At 35.5% G+C, this 15257-nt stretch overlaps 1 protein-coding gene across 5 annotated transcripts in view; it reads right to left on the minus strand.

The window, feature by feature from the left end:
* The window catches only part of Dhx57 (DExH-box helicase 57), a 46442-nt gene that overhangs the window by 20749 nt on the left and 10436 nt on the right, over window positions 1-15257 (minus strand). For all 5 annotated transcript variants that reach the window (XM_026410134.2, XM_026410137.2, XM_026410132.2 and 2 more), the window contains 7 exons: window positions 14421-15256; window positions 12919-13097; window positions 10852-10973; window positions 9316-9511; window positions 8671-8795; window positions 5899-6032; window positions 4756-4810 (listed from right to left, as the gene is read on the minus strand). In XM_026410134.2, the coding sequence (XP_026265919.2) occupies window positions 4756-4810; window positions 5899-6032; window positions 8671-8795; window positions 9316-9511; window positions 10852-10973; window positions 12919-13097; window positions 14421-15256 (1647 nt within the window). The remainder of the gene's footprint in view (window positions 1-4755; window positions 4811-5898; window positions 6033-8670; window positions 8796-9315; window positions 9512-10851; window positions 10974-12918; window positions 13098-14420; window position 15257) is intronic.

The following is a 15257-nucleotide window of genomic DNA, read 5'->3' on the forward strand; positions in this document are numbered from 1 at the left end:
TAGTAAAGTAATTTCAAAGGGCTTTCTCATCATTTGAGGGAGTTAGATAACTGGTTTGAAACTATTTTTCCTAGAGCCCCAGAGGTTTCTCAGAGCCCCTGGGAAAATTAAGGAATGGGAGGATAGAAAACAAATAGGTGGCCAAGTGAAATGTTGCACTCCTGTAGGAGGAAGCTGAAGCAGGAGGATCATGAGTTCAAAGCCAGCCTCAGTAACTTGGTGAGGTTCTAAGCAACTCAGTGAGATCCTGTCTCTAAATAAAATACAAAAAAAGGGTAGGGGATATGGCTCTGTGATTAAGTACCCCTGAGTTCAATCTCTGGTATTTAAAAAAACAATAGGGACTCTGTCCTTCCTTTTGCCTTCTTTTAGCCAGATCATTCCTATTTTAGCTCTCATTTCTTCATGATTTCCTACAAGATTTCATTTGCAGACATTGTACTTGAACTTTAAAAAAAAGGTTTAAAAACCTATGATGATACAAATTTTGATTTTCTCCAACCCCTTCCCTTCATCAAATGTCATATCCTCTTTTTACATTCAATATTCATTTGTTCCTTTAACACATATCAAATACCAACTTTGTGCAGGGAACTGTGGTAACAGTGATTGTATGGAATGTAAAAATGAATACTCTTCAAGAAACTTACAAACTTGTGAGAATAGATCAAAGCAACTCACTATACCACAAAACAGGTGAAAAAATATTGCTAGGTATATAAGAAAAGTACCCATGACATATAAGTTATTTTAGTTGAAGATGGACACAATACCTCCACTTTATTCATCCACTTTTATGTGGTGCTAAGGATCAAACCCAGTGCCTCACATGTACTAGGTTAAGTGCTCCACCACTGAGCTACAACTCCAGCCTCTACCCATGATTTCTAATAAAGAATGTATAGTAGGACAGACAAAATAAAGAGATCCAAAAGAAAAAGAAGAACTCAAACTATCACTATTAACAGATGACATGATTCTGTATCTAGAAGATCCAAAAAATTCCACCAGAAAATTTCTAGAACTGATAAATGAATTCAGCAAAGTAGCAGGATATGAAATCAATACTCATAAATCAAATGCATTTCTATATGTAAGTGATGAATCCATTGCAAGAGAAATTAGGAAAACTGTCCCATCCACAATAAAGTAAAAAAAAAAAATGTTGGGAATCAATCTAACAAAAGAGGTGAAAGACCTCTACAATGAAAACCACAGAACACTAAAGAAAGAACCTGAAGAAGACCTTAGAAGATAGAAAGATCTCCCATTCTTCCCATTCTCTTGTTTTTTTTGGGGGGTGATGGAGGGAGGGTGGTACCAGGGATTGAACTCAGGGACACTCGAACACTGAGCCACATCCCCAGCCCTATTTTTTGTATTTTATTTAGAGACAAGGTCTACCCTGAGTTGTTTAACACCTCACTTTTTGCTGAGGCTAGCTTTGAACTAGTGATCCTCCTGTCTCAGCCTCCTGAGCCGCTGGAATTACAGGCATGTGCCACTGTGCCTGGCTCTCCCATGCTCTTGGATAGGCAGAATTAATATTGTCAAAATGGCCATATTGCCAAAATTGTTATATAGATTTAATGCAATTCCTATTAAAATCCCGATGATATTATTCATTGAACTAGAAAAAGCAATCATGAAATTCCATTTTAAAAATGAGACCCAGAATAGCCAAAGCAATCCTTAGCAAGAAGAATGAAGCAGGAGGCATCATAATACCAGACTTTAAACTATACTACAGAGCAACGGTAACAAAAATGGCATGGTATTGGCACCAAAATAGACATGTAGACGAATGGTATAAAATAGAAGACACAGAGACACCCACATAAATATGGTTATCTCACACTAGACAAAGGCACCAAAAACATATTGGAAAAAAGTGGCCTATTCAACAAATGGTACTGGGAAAACTGGAAATCCATTATGTAGCAAAATGAAATTAAACCTCTACCTTTTACCTTGCACAAAAATCAACTCAAAGTAGATCAAAGACTTAGGCACCAGTACAGAGACCCCACGCCTAATAGAAGAAAAAGTAGGCCCAGACTTAATCACGTCGGCTTAAGACCCGACTTCCTTAACAAGACTCCTAAAGTGCAAGAAGTAAAATTAAATATCAATAAATGGGATGGATTCAAACTAAAAAGCTTCTTCCCAGGAAAGGAAACAATCATAAGGTAAAGAAAGGTGTAGAGAATGGGAGAAAATCTTTACCACACGTACCTCAGACAGAGCACTAATCTCTAGGATATATAAAGAACTCAAAAAACTTAACACCAAAAATAAATAAATAAATAACCCAATCAATAAATGGGCTAAGGAACTGAACAGACACTTTACAGAAGAAAAAATATAATCGATCAACAAACATGAAAAAAATGTTCATCATCTCTAGCAATTAGAGAAATGCAAATCAAAACCACTCTAAGATTTCATCTCATTCCAGTCAGAATGACAATTATCAAGAATACAAACAATAGTGTTGGTGAGGATGTGGGTACACTCATACATTGCTGATGGGACTGCAAATTGGTGCAACCACTATGGAAAGCAGTATGGAGATTCCTCAGAAAACTTGGAATGGAACCACTATTTGACCCAGCCATCCACTCCTCAGTTCATACCCAAAGGATTTAAAATCAGCATACTACAGTGACGCAGCCACATAGATGTTTAGAGCGGCTCAATTCACAATAGTTAAACTACAGAACCAACCCAAATGCCCTTTAACAGATGAATAGATAAAGAAAATGTGGTACATATACAAAATGGAATATTACTCAGCATTAAAGAAGAACAAAATTATGACATTTGCCAGTAAATGGATGAAAGTGGAGAATGTCATGCTAAGTAAAATAAGCCAATCAAAAAAAATTCAAAGGCAGAATGTTTTATCTGATAAGTGGAAGTTGATCCATAGTGGGAGAATGCGGGGAATGAAGGAACTTTGGATTGTGCAGAGGGGAATGAGGAGAGAGGTGGGGCTGAGGGGATGGGAAGGACAGTAAAATGAGACAGACATTATTACTCTATATACATGCATAATTGCACTACTAGTGTGACTCTGCACCATGTACAGCCAGAGGAATGAGAAGTTGTGCTCCATTTTTGTATAATGTGTCAAAATGCATTCTACTGTCATATATAACTAACTAGAACAAACACAAAATACAGGTGACTAAAAAAAAAATTTATAGTAGAAGGAAATTTCATGGAGGCAGCATTGGAGTTGAGTGTTAATAACTGGATAAGGAAGAGGAAGACAGAAATAAAGATGCAAAGATAGTAGCAGCATAACATATTTGAGAAACAGTGAGTAGTCTGATGGTGTGTGATAGGAGAGTACAGTAGGAAGGGAGGTTAAATATAGTTGAAGTCAGCTGATATGGGTCTTGAATGTCCAGAGTCTGGGTAATAGAGAGCCAATGCAAGTTTCTAGAAGAGCAGGAACATGACCAATTCTACACTTATAAGAATTAGATTTAGTGAGTTTAGGAAGTAAGAAAATAAAGACAAGGGCTGGGGATACAGCTCAGTTGGTAGAGTGCTTGCCTCAAATGCACAAGGCTCTGGGTTCAATCCCAGCAACACACACACACACAAAAAAAAAAAAAAAAGGAAAATAAAGACAGGCAAACTCAAATTCAACAGAAGTAGCATGGGACCTAGAAAATAAGTTTTAATAAGTTCCCTAAGTATTCTCATTTTACTCTAATATTTGAGAGCCACACATTTTGGGTTTTTTGCTTAAGAAGTCTGTACTATTTAAAACATAGGTAATAGGACTTCTTAGTGATAGGAAGAAAAAACTTTTGAGTTGTGTTTAAGGTGCCATATCTTGGGTGTTTTCATCCTTACTCGTACAGTTTAGAAATGAAGATGGTGACCTGGGCGTTCTTGTCACAGTTGTGACCGCTACAATCCCATGAGTCTAAGATAGCCATTAGGGAGCTTAATATTGAGAAGAAATAGGGCAAGGATAAAGTCTTGGGGAATTCACAAAGAGCAAGAGAGAAATCTATTTGTGTACAATGGACAGTGTCATTTTTGACCTAGTACTGTGATTACTCATACAGACGGCTTAACACTCAGACTACACTGCAAACTCCCTGAGAGTAGAATGATGATGATAACAATAGCTAACATTTATAAAGCACGTACTAAGCATGTATGTCTCAGGCACAGTTCTAAGCATTTTTTTAAAGGCAATGTCTGCATTTTTTTAACCTTTATTTTATTTATTTATTTTTATGTAGTGCTGAGGATCGAACCCAGCGCCTTGCACGTGGCTAGATGAGCACTCTACTGCTGAGCCACAACTGCAGCCCTCAGTTCTAAGCATTTTGCAATTATTAATTTATCAGTTAATACTTATAACAACTCAACAAATAAGCTAATATTAATATACCCATTTTAGGGCTGGGGTTGTGGCTCAGTGGTAGAGCGCTTCCCTAGCATGAGTGAGGCACTGGGTTTGATTCTCAGCACCACATATAAAAATAAATAAATAAAGGTTATCAATAACTAATAATACTAAAAGATTAGACTACTTGCCAGAGTTACAGTTAGTAAGTAAAGGGATTTAAGTACTGGCAATTTGCTGAAACAAAGGAGAAAACAGAATGTTCAAATAAAAAATTGGAAGAAAGACTAACACGCATATTAATATCCTGGCATTCTGAAGTTAAATAATAATTCTGTTTTCAAAGATGTTTGTTGTAACTTAATTAACATCTTCCTTACCTTGTCACAGCAACTGCATCTTCCAGAAAAAACTGATCAACAGGAAATGTACGACCTAGGAAAACAAGAAAACAAAATAGAAAAATCTCAGAATGCCCATTAAACTCTAATGAAATGTTTGTTTATATATGTTAATTGAATAATATTTATATGTAGTCAATTGTAGAATAAACCAAAGCCTAGAGTGATAAGTCAACTGCACAAAGAGACTGAAATATGTATATTTACACACACACACACACACACACACAAATTCTCTTAAAACAAAGTTTGGCACATTTAAGTCCTATTTGTTCTGTGGTCTTAAAAGTTTCTGATAACAAAGTGGAGAGGGTAGATTCCAGTTAGTAAAGAAAAGAGAAGTGGATAGGTAAAGAAATAATAATTTGCACTTTTTAACCTGTTACACCTTCCTCAACCTCCCCCTTCTTAATGTGTGACCTTTAAACATTCAACACTTGTATTTTAGATCAAGCATATAGTTTCTTTTAAAAATCTATTGTCAACATTCTGACAACCAGAACAAACAGTACTATAACTTATCAGTCAGTGTTTCCAAATTGTCCCTTTGGTAATCAATTGTAGAAGGATATAAACCAAAGCCCAAAGTGATAAGTCAACTGCACAATGAGACTGTGAAAGCACCCACAGAAAACAGGCTATCCAACTTCATTTCCCTCCAGAGTGAACAATATCCAGAAAGAGAGTACAATCCAGAAATGAACAAATATGCTATACACAGACATATCTTCCCTTTGACTGATTACCACTAGAAACACACATTTTCATTTTAAATACAATCAGGGGCTGGGATGTAGCTGGGTGATAGAGTGCTTGCCTAGCATGTGGAAGGCCCTGGGTTCAATCCTCAGCATCACAAACATAAAAATAAAACAAAAAAATCAAAATAGAATGCTAGAAATTCTAAATAATAAAGTCTTTTTAAAAAGTCATATACAAAATTAAAATCTTCAGGCAAATGGAATTATTACCTATCAATCACATTATATAGTTATGATTTTGTTATAAATTAATCACTTCTCCTCTAGACAGACATATATACTAATCAATATATGTCTCAAATGAGTTTTAAAATATATTTGCTTATTAGAATGATACACATGCAAGATGCATTTTAATCACCTGGTATAGTAATAACTGGGCAGGAATTGAAATATTCTGAAAAGAGTTCAGCATTTAAAGTTGCACTCATTAGAATAACTTGAAGAGTTGGCCTCTGCAACACAATGTCCTTCAAAACTAGCAGTAAGAAGTCACTAGAGAAAAATAAAAGAAACACCTGAGGATCAAACAAATTCAATATATGAAAATTAATAACTGTGATATACTTGGGGCAAGGAATATGTAAGACTGTGTGAAAAAAAATACTGTAACACTCATAGAAAGATGTGTCATGTTCCTGGATGTGAAGACTTACTATTATAAAGATATCAATTCTTTCCCAAATAAATTCAGTATAGTGACAATCAAAATAGCAATAGAATTTATCATCAAAATTGATAATTCTACTTCTTGATATCTATGGGTATACAAAAAGCATATACAAAGATTTTCATCATAGTATTTTTTTGTAACAGTAAAACAACAAACACTATCTAAATGTCCATCAACCAGGAAATAGTTAACTATACCATCTAATCTATGAAATAACACGAGGCAGATAAAAAGAATAAGAGTCTGGATAATGACATGAAAACACCTCTAAGCCATACTGCTAGTGGAAAAAAACTGTGCAATGATATTTACTGAAGAATAGCAATACCTTAAGGAGCCTCCCTGCTTTAGCCCTTGACTCCCTACAATCTCTTTTCAATGTGGTCATCCAATAATTCCATTCAAATGTCAATCTGACTATGCTATTGTTCTGCTCAAAATCCTTCAGTGATTTCTCATTAGAGTCCTTAATATCAAGGCCCTACATGACAAGGACTGTACTCCCACCACTCATTTCTACTGCTTTCACCCTTAACTCACTAGCTCCAGAACTGTCTGAGGCATGCACCTCAGGGCCTTTGTTCCTGGCATTCATAATCTGCCTGGATGGACTTCTTCCTGTCTTCCACGTAGGTAACTCCCTCACTTCCTTCAAGTCTTTACTCAAAAGATATCTTTTCAGCAAGGCCTTCCTTGGCTACTCTCTTTAAAATTTCAAATGCCCTCCCTGCTTTAATTTTTCTTCTCAGCACTTAATATACTTTGTATTTTACTTATTTACCTTGCTCCCTTAACTATCAGAATGTAAGCTCTTCAAGGACAAGGATATTGGTTTATTCGTTCACTCCTCCAGTGTCTAGAGCAATGTTTGGGACATACTGAGTGTTTAATGAACATTCATTAACTTACAAAATGTATTTATCACTTGTGTAAAAAAAGGTCTAAAAATAAAATTATCTCTAATAAAGTAAACACATACATTGATACATACAGATATAATCATTTAAGATTTTTTACTGTCTTAGAATTGTTTCCTTCTATTTGGATCTACTTTTTTTTTAATCTAGAAATCTGCTTTTCTTTCTAATTACTTTGTATTTCTTATTTACTAGTTTATCAGCGCACTTTATTTCTTCTAATAGTCTTCTGGTTAAAAATCTTCCCTATTCAGTTACAGACATTTTATCAGTTGGATCCTCCAAGTTTTTTATTTTTTGAAGTTTTGTAATTAGCTATTTTCTCTTTTTCTATTAGTCCACCAAGTTTACTTAGATTCTTTCTTCTTCTCAAGCTACATATAATAACATAATACTTTATGAAAAAACTTTGTAATTTTTAAGGAAATGTCTTTATTTTTCCCACTGTGTTTTTCACATCTTAGGGCATGATCTATGTGACAAACTATGATCAATGCTGTCCATCGATGCAGCCCTTCCTCAGTATTTAAAATATGGAGAATTTTAATTTTAGGCCTCAGTTCTTTAATGACTTCTAATTCACTAAAATAAAGCCTAAATGCCTTAATATCTGTGGATTATAAGACCCTGGAAGATTTGCCCCTGCTTCTTTGCCTCTCATTCACTACATACCAGGCACATTCTTCCTTTAGTTTCTGGACACACCAAGCCCTTTCCCACTGCAGAATCCTCCCTCATGCTATCATTGCCCCACCTGTCACTTGACTCCCTTTCATAGTTCAGTTTTCAACTTAAATATTTTTTTGGCAATATGGTCTCTGACCATCTTATGAGTTTTTCCCTCCAAACACAGCTCCTGTTCATTCCTTCACAGTATGCTCCAATTTGTAATTGTTTACTTGTTCATTCCATCAAACTATAAAAAGTCAGAGGTAACCAAATATACTTTTTACCTCAGTGTTCCCAGCAACTAATATATCACTTGATAATGAAGACAAGCTCATATATATATGAATTACTGATTGAATAACCAAAAAGACAAGGAAGCACAGATTGACCAATCTATCAGCTACAACATGCATCATACCTCTTATACTCCTTCTGAGTAGAATGTCCAGCTTAGTATGATGCCCAAGAGGGTGAGAGGTGTATCTTCTAACTCAACAATGTTGCGTCCATCTAATAGGAAGACTCTTCTAGTGATGAATATGTGCTTTTCTAGCTAGCATTGTTAGTGCTATAGACCCTGCAGCTCAAGAAAGAAGTTCCTTGGGTCTGAGGGTGTGGCTCAGTGGTAGAGCGCTTGTGTGAGGTGCTGGGTTCAATCCTCAACACCACATTAAAAAAATAAATAAATAAAGGTATCGTAAAAATATTAAATAAAAGAAAGAAAGAAAAAGCAGTTCCTTTTCTCTAATATAGCCTTCCCTGTGGCAAATTACTATTACGAAATCTATGAAACTCAACTGGAGAGAGAACAAATTTTTTTCTACTAGGTCTTCATTTTATGTATATGTATGTTTGATAGAAAAAATCATTTTACCTTTCTTCTGTCCTCTCATGAACTTCATCAACAATGATATGGGTAACTCCCTGGAGAGTCGTATCTCCTTCTAGCCTTCTCAGCAGCACTCCTGTGGTGCAGTATAACAGTCTGGTGGCTGAAGACTTACACAAAAAGGCAATACCAAGCATGAATAAAACTACTGAAAAAATATTTACTGGCAAGACATTTTGAATAGATAAGGACAAAGAATATTAACTACAGCAGTGGTTCCATTTAATATGAAACAATAAAAAAATGTACAATTTCTTGCAGGGAACAACAATAAAATTTTTTTTTGCTTTGCATCAAACTTTTAAATTTAAGATTCTCTTGAAAAGCATTCAAAATTATCATTAAAAAATGAGTGATGAAATCAATTCTAAGTTTGTCTAAGCTTCCAGAGGATATACTAGATCACTCTGCTACTAAAAAATAAGAAACCTTAATAAAGGAAATTTGGTATAATTATATAAGAGCTCTTATATCAAAATATTTCTAAATATTTTGCCCTACTGAAGGTTGTCATTAATTATAATAACTTGAAAGAATAGATCCCAAATTGCCCATAAATCTCCCAACCCCAAAGACTTTTCAAAGGTAAACTGCATTTCTGTTAGTGGGAAACAGGCAAAGCATACAAACCTTGACACTTTCTAACCGAATCTGATATCCCACGGTCAGACCCACCCTTTCTGCTCTTTCTTTAGCAACTCGTTCAGCAACAGAGATTGCAGAGATTCGTCGGGGTTGGGTACAGATGATGTTAGCCACTTTTTCAGGTGGCCCACTCAGAGAATCATCCAGAATAAACTGTGGAATCTGTGTGGTTTTCCCACATCTGTATGTCAAAACAAATGAGTCCTAAAATGAAGTTTTCAAGGGCTAGTTAACAAAACAATCACAGGTAATAAGGAAAGTGATAAAACTAATTAATCAGCTTCATCTGTCTTCAAAGAGCACCCACTGATTTATTACCTAGAGCTAATAAATTCCAGGAAATTGCACCTGAGATTAAAAAGGCAATCACATAATAGTTTAATACCATTTATAAAATTGGGGCTATTGAACATACATCATATTTCGGCCATAAATTTCTCTAAAGATGTGAACTCTACATATGAATTCTAATAAGAACTATTAGGTTCTGATTATTAAAAAGTGTTATATTTCCCCCTCTGATATATATTGATTTGGCTAAAAGACTAAGGCTAAAAAGATAAGAAACTACAAGATGCAAGATTACTACTATACCTGTGACTTGGGCACAAATATAATTATCAAATTGGGTACTTTTGAATAAAGAATTAAATTAAGGCTTCAGCTTAACCCTGATAAATAGGTTCATATAACTCATGGAGAGTGTAAACAGGAAAGATAATGTGCCTTAAGTTGTCCCTTTTTTTTTTCTTTTTAAATATTTTTAGTTGTAGATAAACACAATACCTTTGTTTATTTGTTTTTATGTGGTGCTGAGGATAGAACCCAGTACCTCACAAATGCTAGGCAAGCACTCTACCACTAAGCCACAACTCCAGGCCCCTTAAGTTGTTCTTAAAAGAAAAAAAATTAAAGTTTTAAAGAAATCAAATTGCTGGCCGGGCTCGGTGGCACAAGCCTATAATCCCAGTGGCTTGGGAGGCTGAGAAAGGAGAATCATGAGTTCAAAGCCAGCCTTAGCAACTGTGGGGCAGTAAGCAACTCAGTGAGACCCTGTCTCTAAATAAAATACAAAATAGGGCTGGGAATGTGGCTCAGTGGTTGAGTACCCCTGAGTTCAATCCCTGGTACCCGCCCCCCAAAAAAAGAGAAACCAGAATTAATTCAGAAGATGAAGAGCTTTCAAGTTAAATGTCTAGAACTATTTTTTAAATTTAAAAATAGGGCTTGTTAAAAGTTTTCTGCTGAACCCTTCGCCTTAAAATTGTTTTGAGGTAGAAGTATACAACATCTGTAAACTTCTAGATGAATTTCTGAGGTTTTTTTTTTTTTTTTTTAATTTGGCTCTATAGGCTTCTGAAGCTGCAATACCAACCCCTGTAAAATATTATTTAATATCCAACAGGAAAAAGTGCCAATTATACCAGTATAGGTTTTTTAAAAGTACAACTAGATATAGCAACCACTATACGTATCATATTTATCAGTGAAAGCTGTATCACAAACACATTATTTTCTTACCCAGTCATACCACTTATGACAACCACTTGGTGCTTGCTCAGCAATTTAAGAATGGTTTCTCTTTCTTCCCATGCAGGGAGTGACTGCCTTTCTTGTAGAACTGACTGGAACTGTCTGGAAGCCTAATAAAAATCAAGGATAAGGCATTAGTTACGTTCCTTTGAATCCTTTCACAAGGTTCTGAATTCAAAATTCCAGTAGGACTCACCCTTTCTGTTCTTTCTAAATAATTTCTTCTGAGATAGCTTTACAGAGATTTGTAAGGATTGAATGCAGATGACTTTAGTCAGAAGACTGGCTACTCAAAAAACCAACCAGAATAATCTACAGAATATACATAGTTTTCCTACATTTGAATAAACTGAAATATCTTATAATAAACCCCTCTCGCTTAGCATCTATCCAGCTCTTCCTGACAAGCGTCTATATACTAGCACTGTTCCATAGGACCACATGTGGTCATGGAAATGTTCCATACCTTCACTGTCCAATATAAGCAATTTCTGGCCACAGGTGCATAAAGAGCCCTTGAAATGTGGATAATACTCCTGAGGAACTAAATTACTCTAATGAAATAATTTAAATTTAAATAGCCAAAGGTGATTAAGAATTACCATAGTGGAAAGCATAGCTCTACACAAATCAGATTTTTTTCAAAAAAAAAAAGTCAGTAAGAGCACTTGCCAAAGGATTCTTTTTGTCCCTTCGCCACAATTATGTTAATCAATTTCATATGTAGTGGCCAGCACTATAAACACTTTATTGTATTTTTAAATTATGGGAGAAGAGGAGTGGAGAGAGAAAGGTTAATGGGTACAAAGGTACAGTTGCATAGGAGAAATAATTCCTAATGCTCTATAGCATAGTAGAGTAACTATGGTTGACAACAATTAATCATATATTTTAAAATAGAGAGGATTTGGAATGTTCCCAACATAAAGATATATAAACCAATATATAAAGATAGATAAACCAATTAGCCTACGCTTATCATTACATATATTATATACATGTATTTAAATGTCACATGGAACATAAACATCAACAATTATGTGTCAATTAAAAATTTAAAAATTAGCTGAGTACAGTGACACAAGCCTGTAATTCCAACAACTTGGGAAGATGGGGCAGGAAGATCACAAGATCACAAATTTGAGGCCAGCCTGGGCAACCTAGCAAGACACTGTCTCAAAATTAAAAAACAGGGCTGGTGATATAGCTCAGTGGTAGAGTGCCCTGGTTCCAAAAGAACAAAATTTAAAAATAAAGAAAAACTATGGCTATACTTTTTAACAATAAGAATTTATACTAAGCAGGGGGCAGTAGCACACTCCTATAATCCCAGCTACTTGGGAGGCTGAGTCAGGAGGACCACTTGAGTCCAGGAATTCAAAACCAGCCTGAGCAACACAGTAAGCACCATTTAAAAAAAAAAAAAGAATTTATACCAATATATCATTTCCTGAATATAATTTTATCATATAAATTTATCACACTAATCAAATTGATTAAAATAAATTAAATTGGTAAAAATAACATGGACTTTGGAAAACAGAGAACAGGGTTGAACCCTGTGTAGCTACTTAACGTCTACATGACCTTTGGCACTCATCCTGTGAACCTTTGAAATGGGGTCTTATCCATCTTCTTTTGGCACTCATCCTGTGAACCTTTGAAATGGGGTCTTACCCATCTTCTTTTATACACTGATTTTCTAATGTAAATGACAGTATTAATATTCCTTTTATGTATTTAACCACTGTACATATCATATTTAGGATTTCAGTTAGTGTCCTCAGTGTCTATCACAGTACCAAAGGCACATGATTTTAAGAACTTGGTATACAGGTGTGTTTGCTATTTATCAGTTGTGAGGTTTTCCAAAACATATTTCCAGCATATGCACCCAAGTTTCTACATGTGATAGCATGTAGAAACTTTAACCACTAAGGATTAAAGAAAAAACCAATGGAGATATTACAGAGGGTAACCAAAGCCTCCTAACTCTGAATCTCTTTATCCAGACATCAAGGGGGCAATGCTAGCCCATCTCTCAGCACACAGTACCTGTTTCATCCGGAACTGCTTGCAGATTTTACTATTTTCAGCATGTACTGATTTTGCCTGCCAGTCATATCTTTTGGAAATCTTTTTCTTAAGGTTCACATAGCTTTCATTCTCCACTATAACTGGTGCTGAACCTTCATCCTCTTCTGCCTCCTCCTCAGGTTCTGATTCTTTTCCAACTTGAAGGAAATAGAAGCAAACATTTTCAATTTGCCCTTTCTTTAGTAAAGGGGGAAGTCACTGTCTAATTAAGTAACAAATAAAATCATCAAATGGAGAAAAAGTTGAAACTTGAATAAAGCAGGCTTATTTACTTCAAAACTACTTCCACTGCTAAAGAACTAAAATGCATCTTTAGCCAGGCACAGTGGTGCATGCCTATGATCCCAGTGGCTCAGGAGGCTGAGGCAGGTGGATTGTGAATTCAAAGACAGCCTCAGCAACTTATTGAGGCCCTAAGCAACTGAGTGAGACCCTGACTCTAAATAAAACATTAAAAAGGGCCTGGGTGGCTCAGTGGTAAAGAGCTCCTGGTTCAATCCCTGGTATCAAAAAAAATAATAAATAAATAAGTAAAATACATCTTCAAATAAACTTTACTCAAGTTTAAGTGGTATTGTTAAATCAAATTAAAAACAAAGAATTAACAATTGAGAAATTTTAGTCTTTAAAAGGGTGAATTTTATGGTATATAAATGATACCTCAATAAAACTGAAATTAAGAAGAAATCCATGACACATAATTTTTCATTTTCCAGGAATACATTTGAACCCTATGTACTAGAAGCTGATATTAGGGAGCAGTGAGTCAGGTGGCCAGAAAGCAAGCCCACATAAATATCCAGCATCCATACCTCAGCATCCTTGCTCTCTATGTATTGATGTTTACCCAGGAAACTCATGAAATAATGAAAACTTTTTTTTTTCTTCAAGAAAGATGAACTAATATTGAATTCTTTGATGAAAGCTGAAAAGGGGATTTATCTGTGGTATAAGAACATGCATGGCAAACCTGGATCTGGGCAAAGCCAGAGCCTGCATAAATATTTCTTTATTTAAGGAATTAGGGATTATTAAAGATAGATCTATTCTAGTAAATTTTGGTAGCCTACTATATTATAAACAGAGGGAAAGGATAGTGTATATAGTATAAGAAACAAATATATGAAATCAAATAAATTAAATGAAACAGATTTTCTGATTTGAGTTAGTGTCCTTAGTGTCTTAAAATCCTTCCAACCCTCAGATTCTATGTCATTACATTAAACTTAGATATCGCTTCCAACTTTCAGTACAGGGAGCCCAACCACAGTGACACAATTGGGCCTTATAATAAAAGTCAGGCACAATTATACTTCAGAGGATTCTCATGCTTTTTGGCCATGGGATTAAATAACTTGCCCATGATCACTGGGGAAGATCCTATACCATTCTCAAAAGTTTTGATTCCTAATCCATCATTTTGAATGTCCCCCCTCTACCAAGAACAACACCTTACATACCTTCTGATATTTGACTTGAAACAAAATAATGATTTGGAATCACTGGTTTACGACAGGCTGGATTATTTATTCTGGTCCCAGAGGATACTGGCAGAAAATTCACAGGAGGGACACTATACTTGTGATGGGTGTTTGTCAGTAACTTGACAATTTCTGATTCTTCCTCTAACAGGGTTATCAAAGAATATACAACAGGTTCTGAAGTTTCTGAAAGTGTCAAGGCTTTGCCATAAAGGAATTCAGAAATATGTAAACGACAAGCCAGAGGTAGATTCTCATTGGTGGAATAAAATGCCACAAGGGGAGCTTGGTAGGGGTACCTGTGGTCTTTAGAAAATCGGATTTCAAGCTCGTATAAAAAAGATGCATCTTCATTAGCATTAAGATGAGAATCATCTACAATTCTTTCTACTCGTCCAACAATTTGATTTGGGGGCACTTCATGTTTGAATTTGCATTTTGATCCAAATTTACAATTTCCTTTTAGGTAAAATTTACAGGTTTCAGGTGATGCCTCTCGCACATTTTTGCTTTCCTTTTGCTTGGATTTGCAGAATTTACTTGTCAAATATTCCAGTTCCAATCCAATGGTCCAGACCCTGTTCTGAATTCTTTCTATAAATTTTTCTCCACAAATTGACCTGAGAGCAAGTGCCTCTTCCTGTCGTTGCTCCACACATTCATCCAAGCTTGCGTGCCTAGCTGCCTCAGAGATTTTCATCCTTTCTCCAAATGTTTCTGAAAAACACTGGATGAGTAGATGCTCTAGTGATGCCCCCAAATCTCCATCACAAATCCTCAGAGCTGCTTGACAGTGTTCAATGTTGAAGCCATACC

The sequence above is a fragment of the Urocitellus parryii genome, chromosome 12 (genome assembly GCF_045843805.1).
Source record: "Urocitellus parryii isolate mUroPar1 chromosome 12, mUroPar1.hap1, whole genome shotgun sequence".
Taxonomy (NCBI): Eukaryota; Metazoa; Chordata; class Mammalia; order Rodentia; family Sciuridae; genus Urocitellus; species Urocitellus parryii.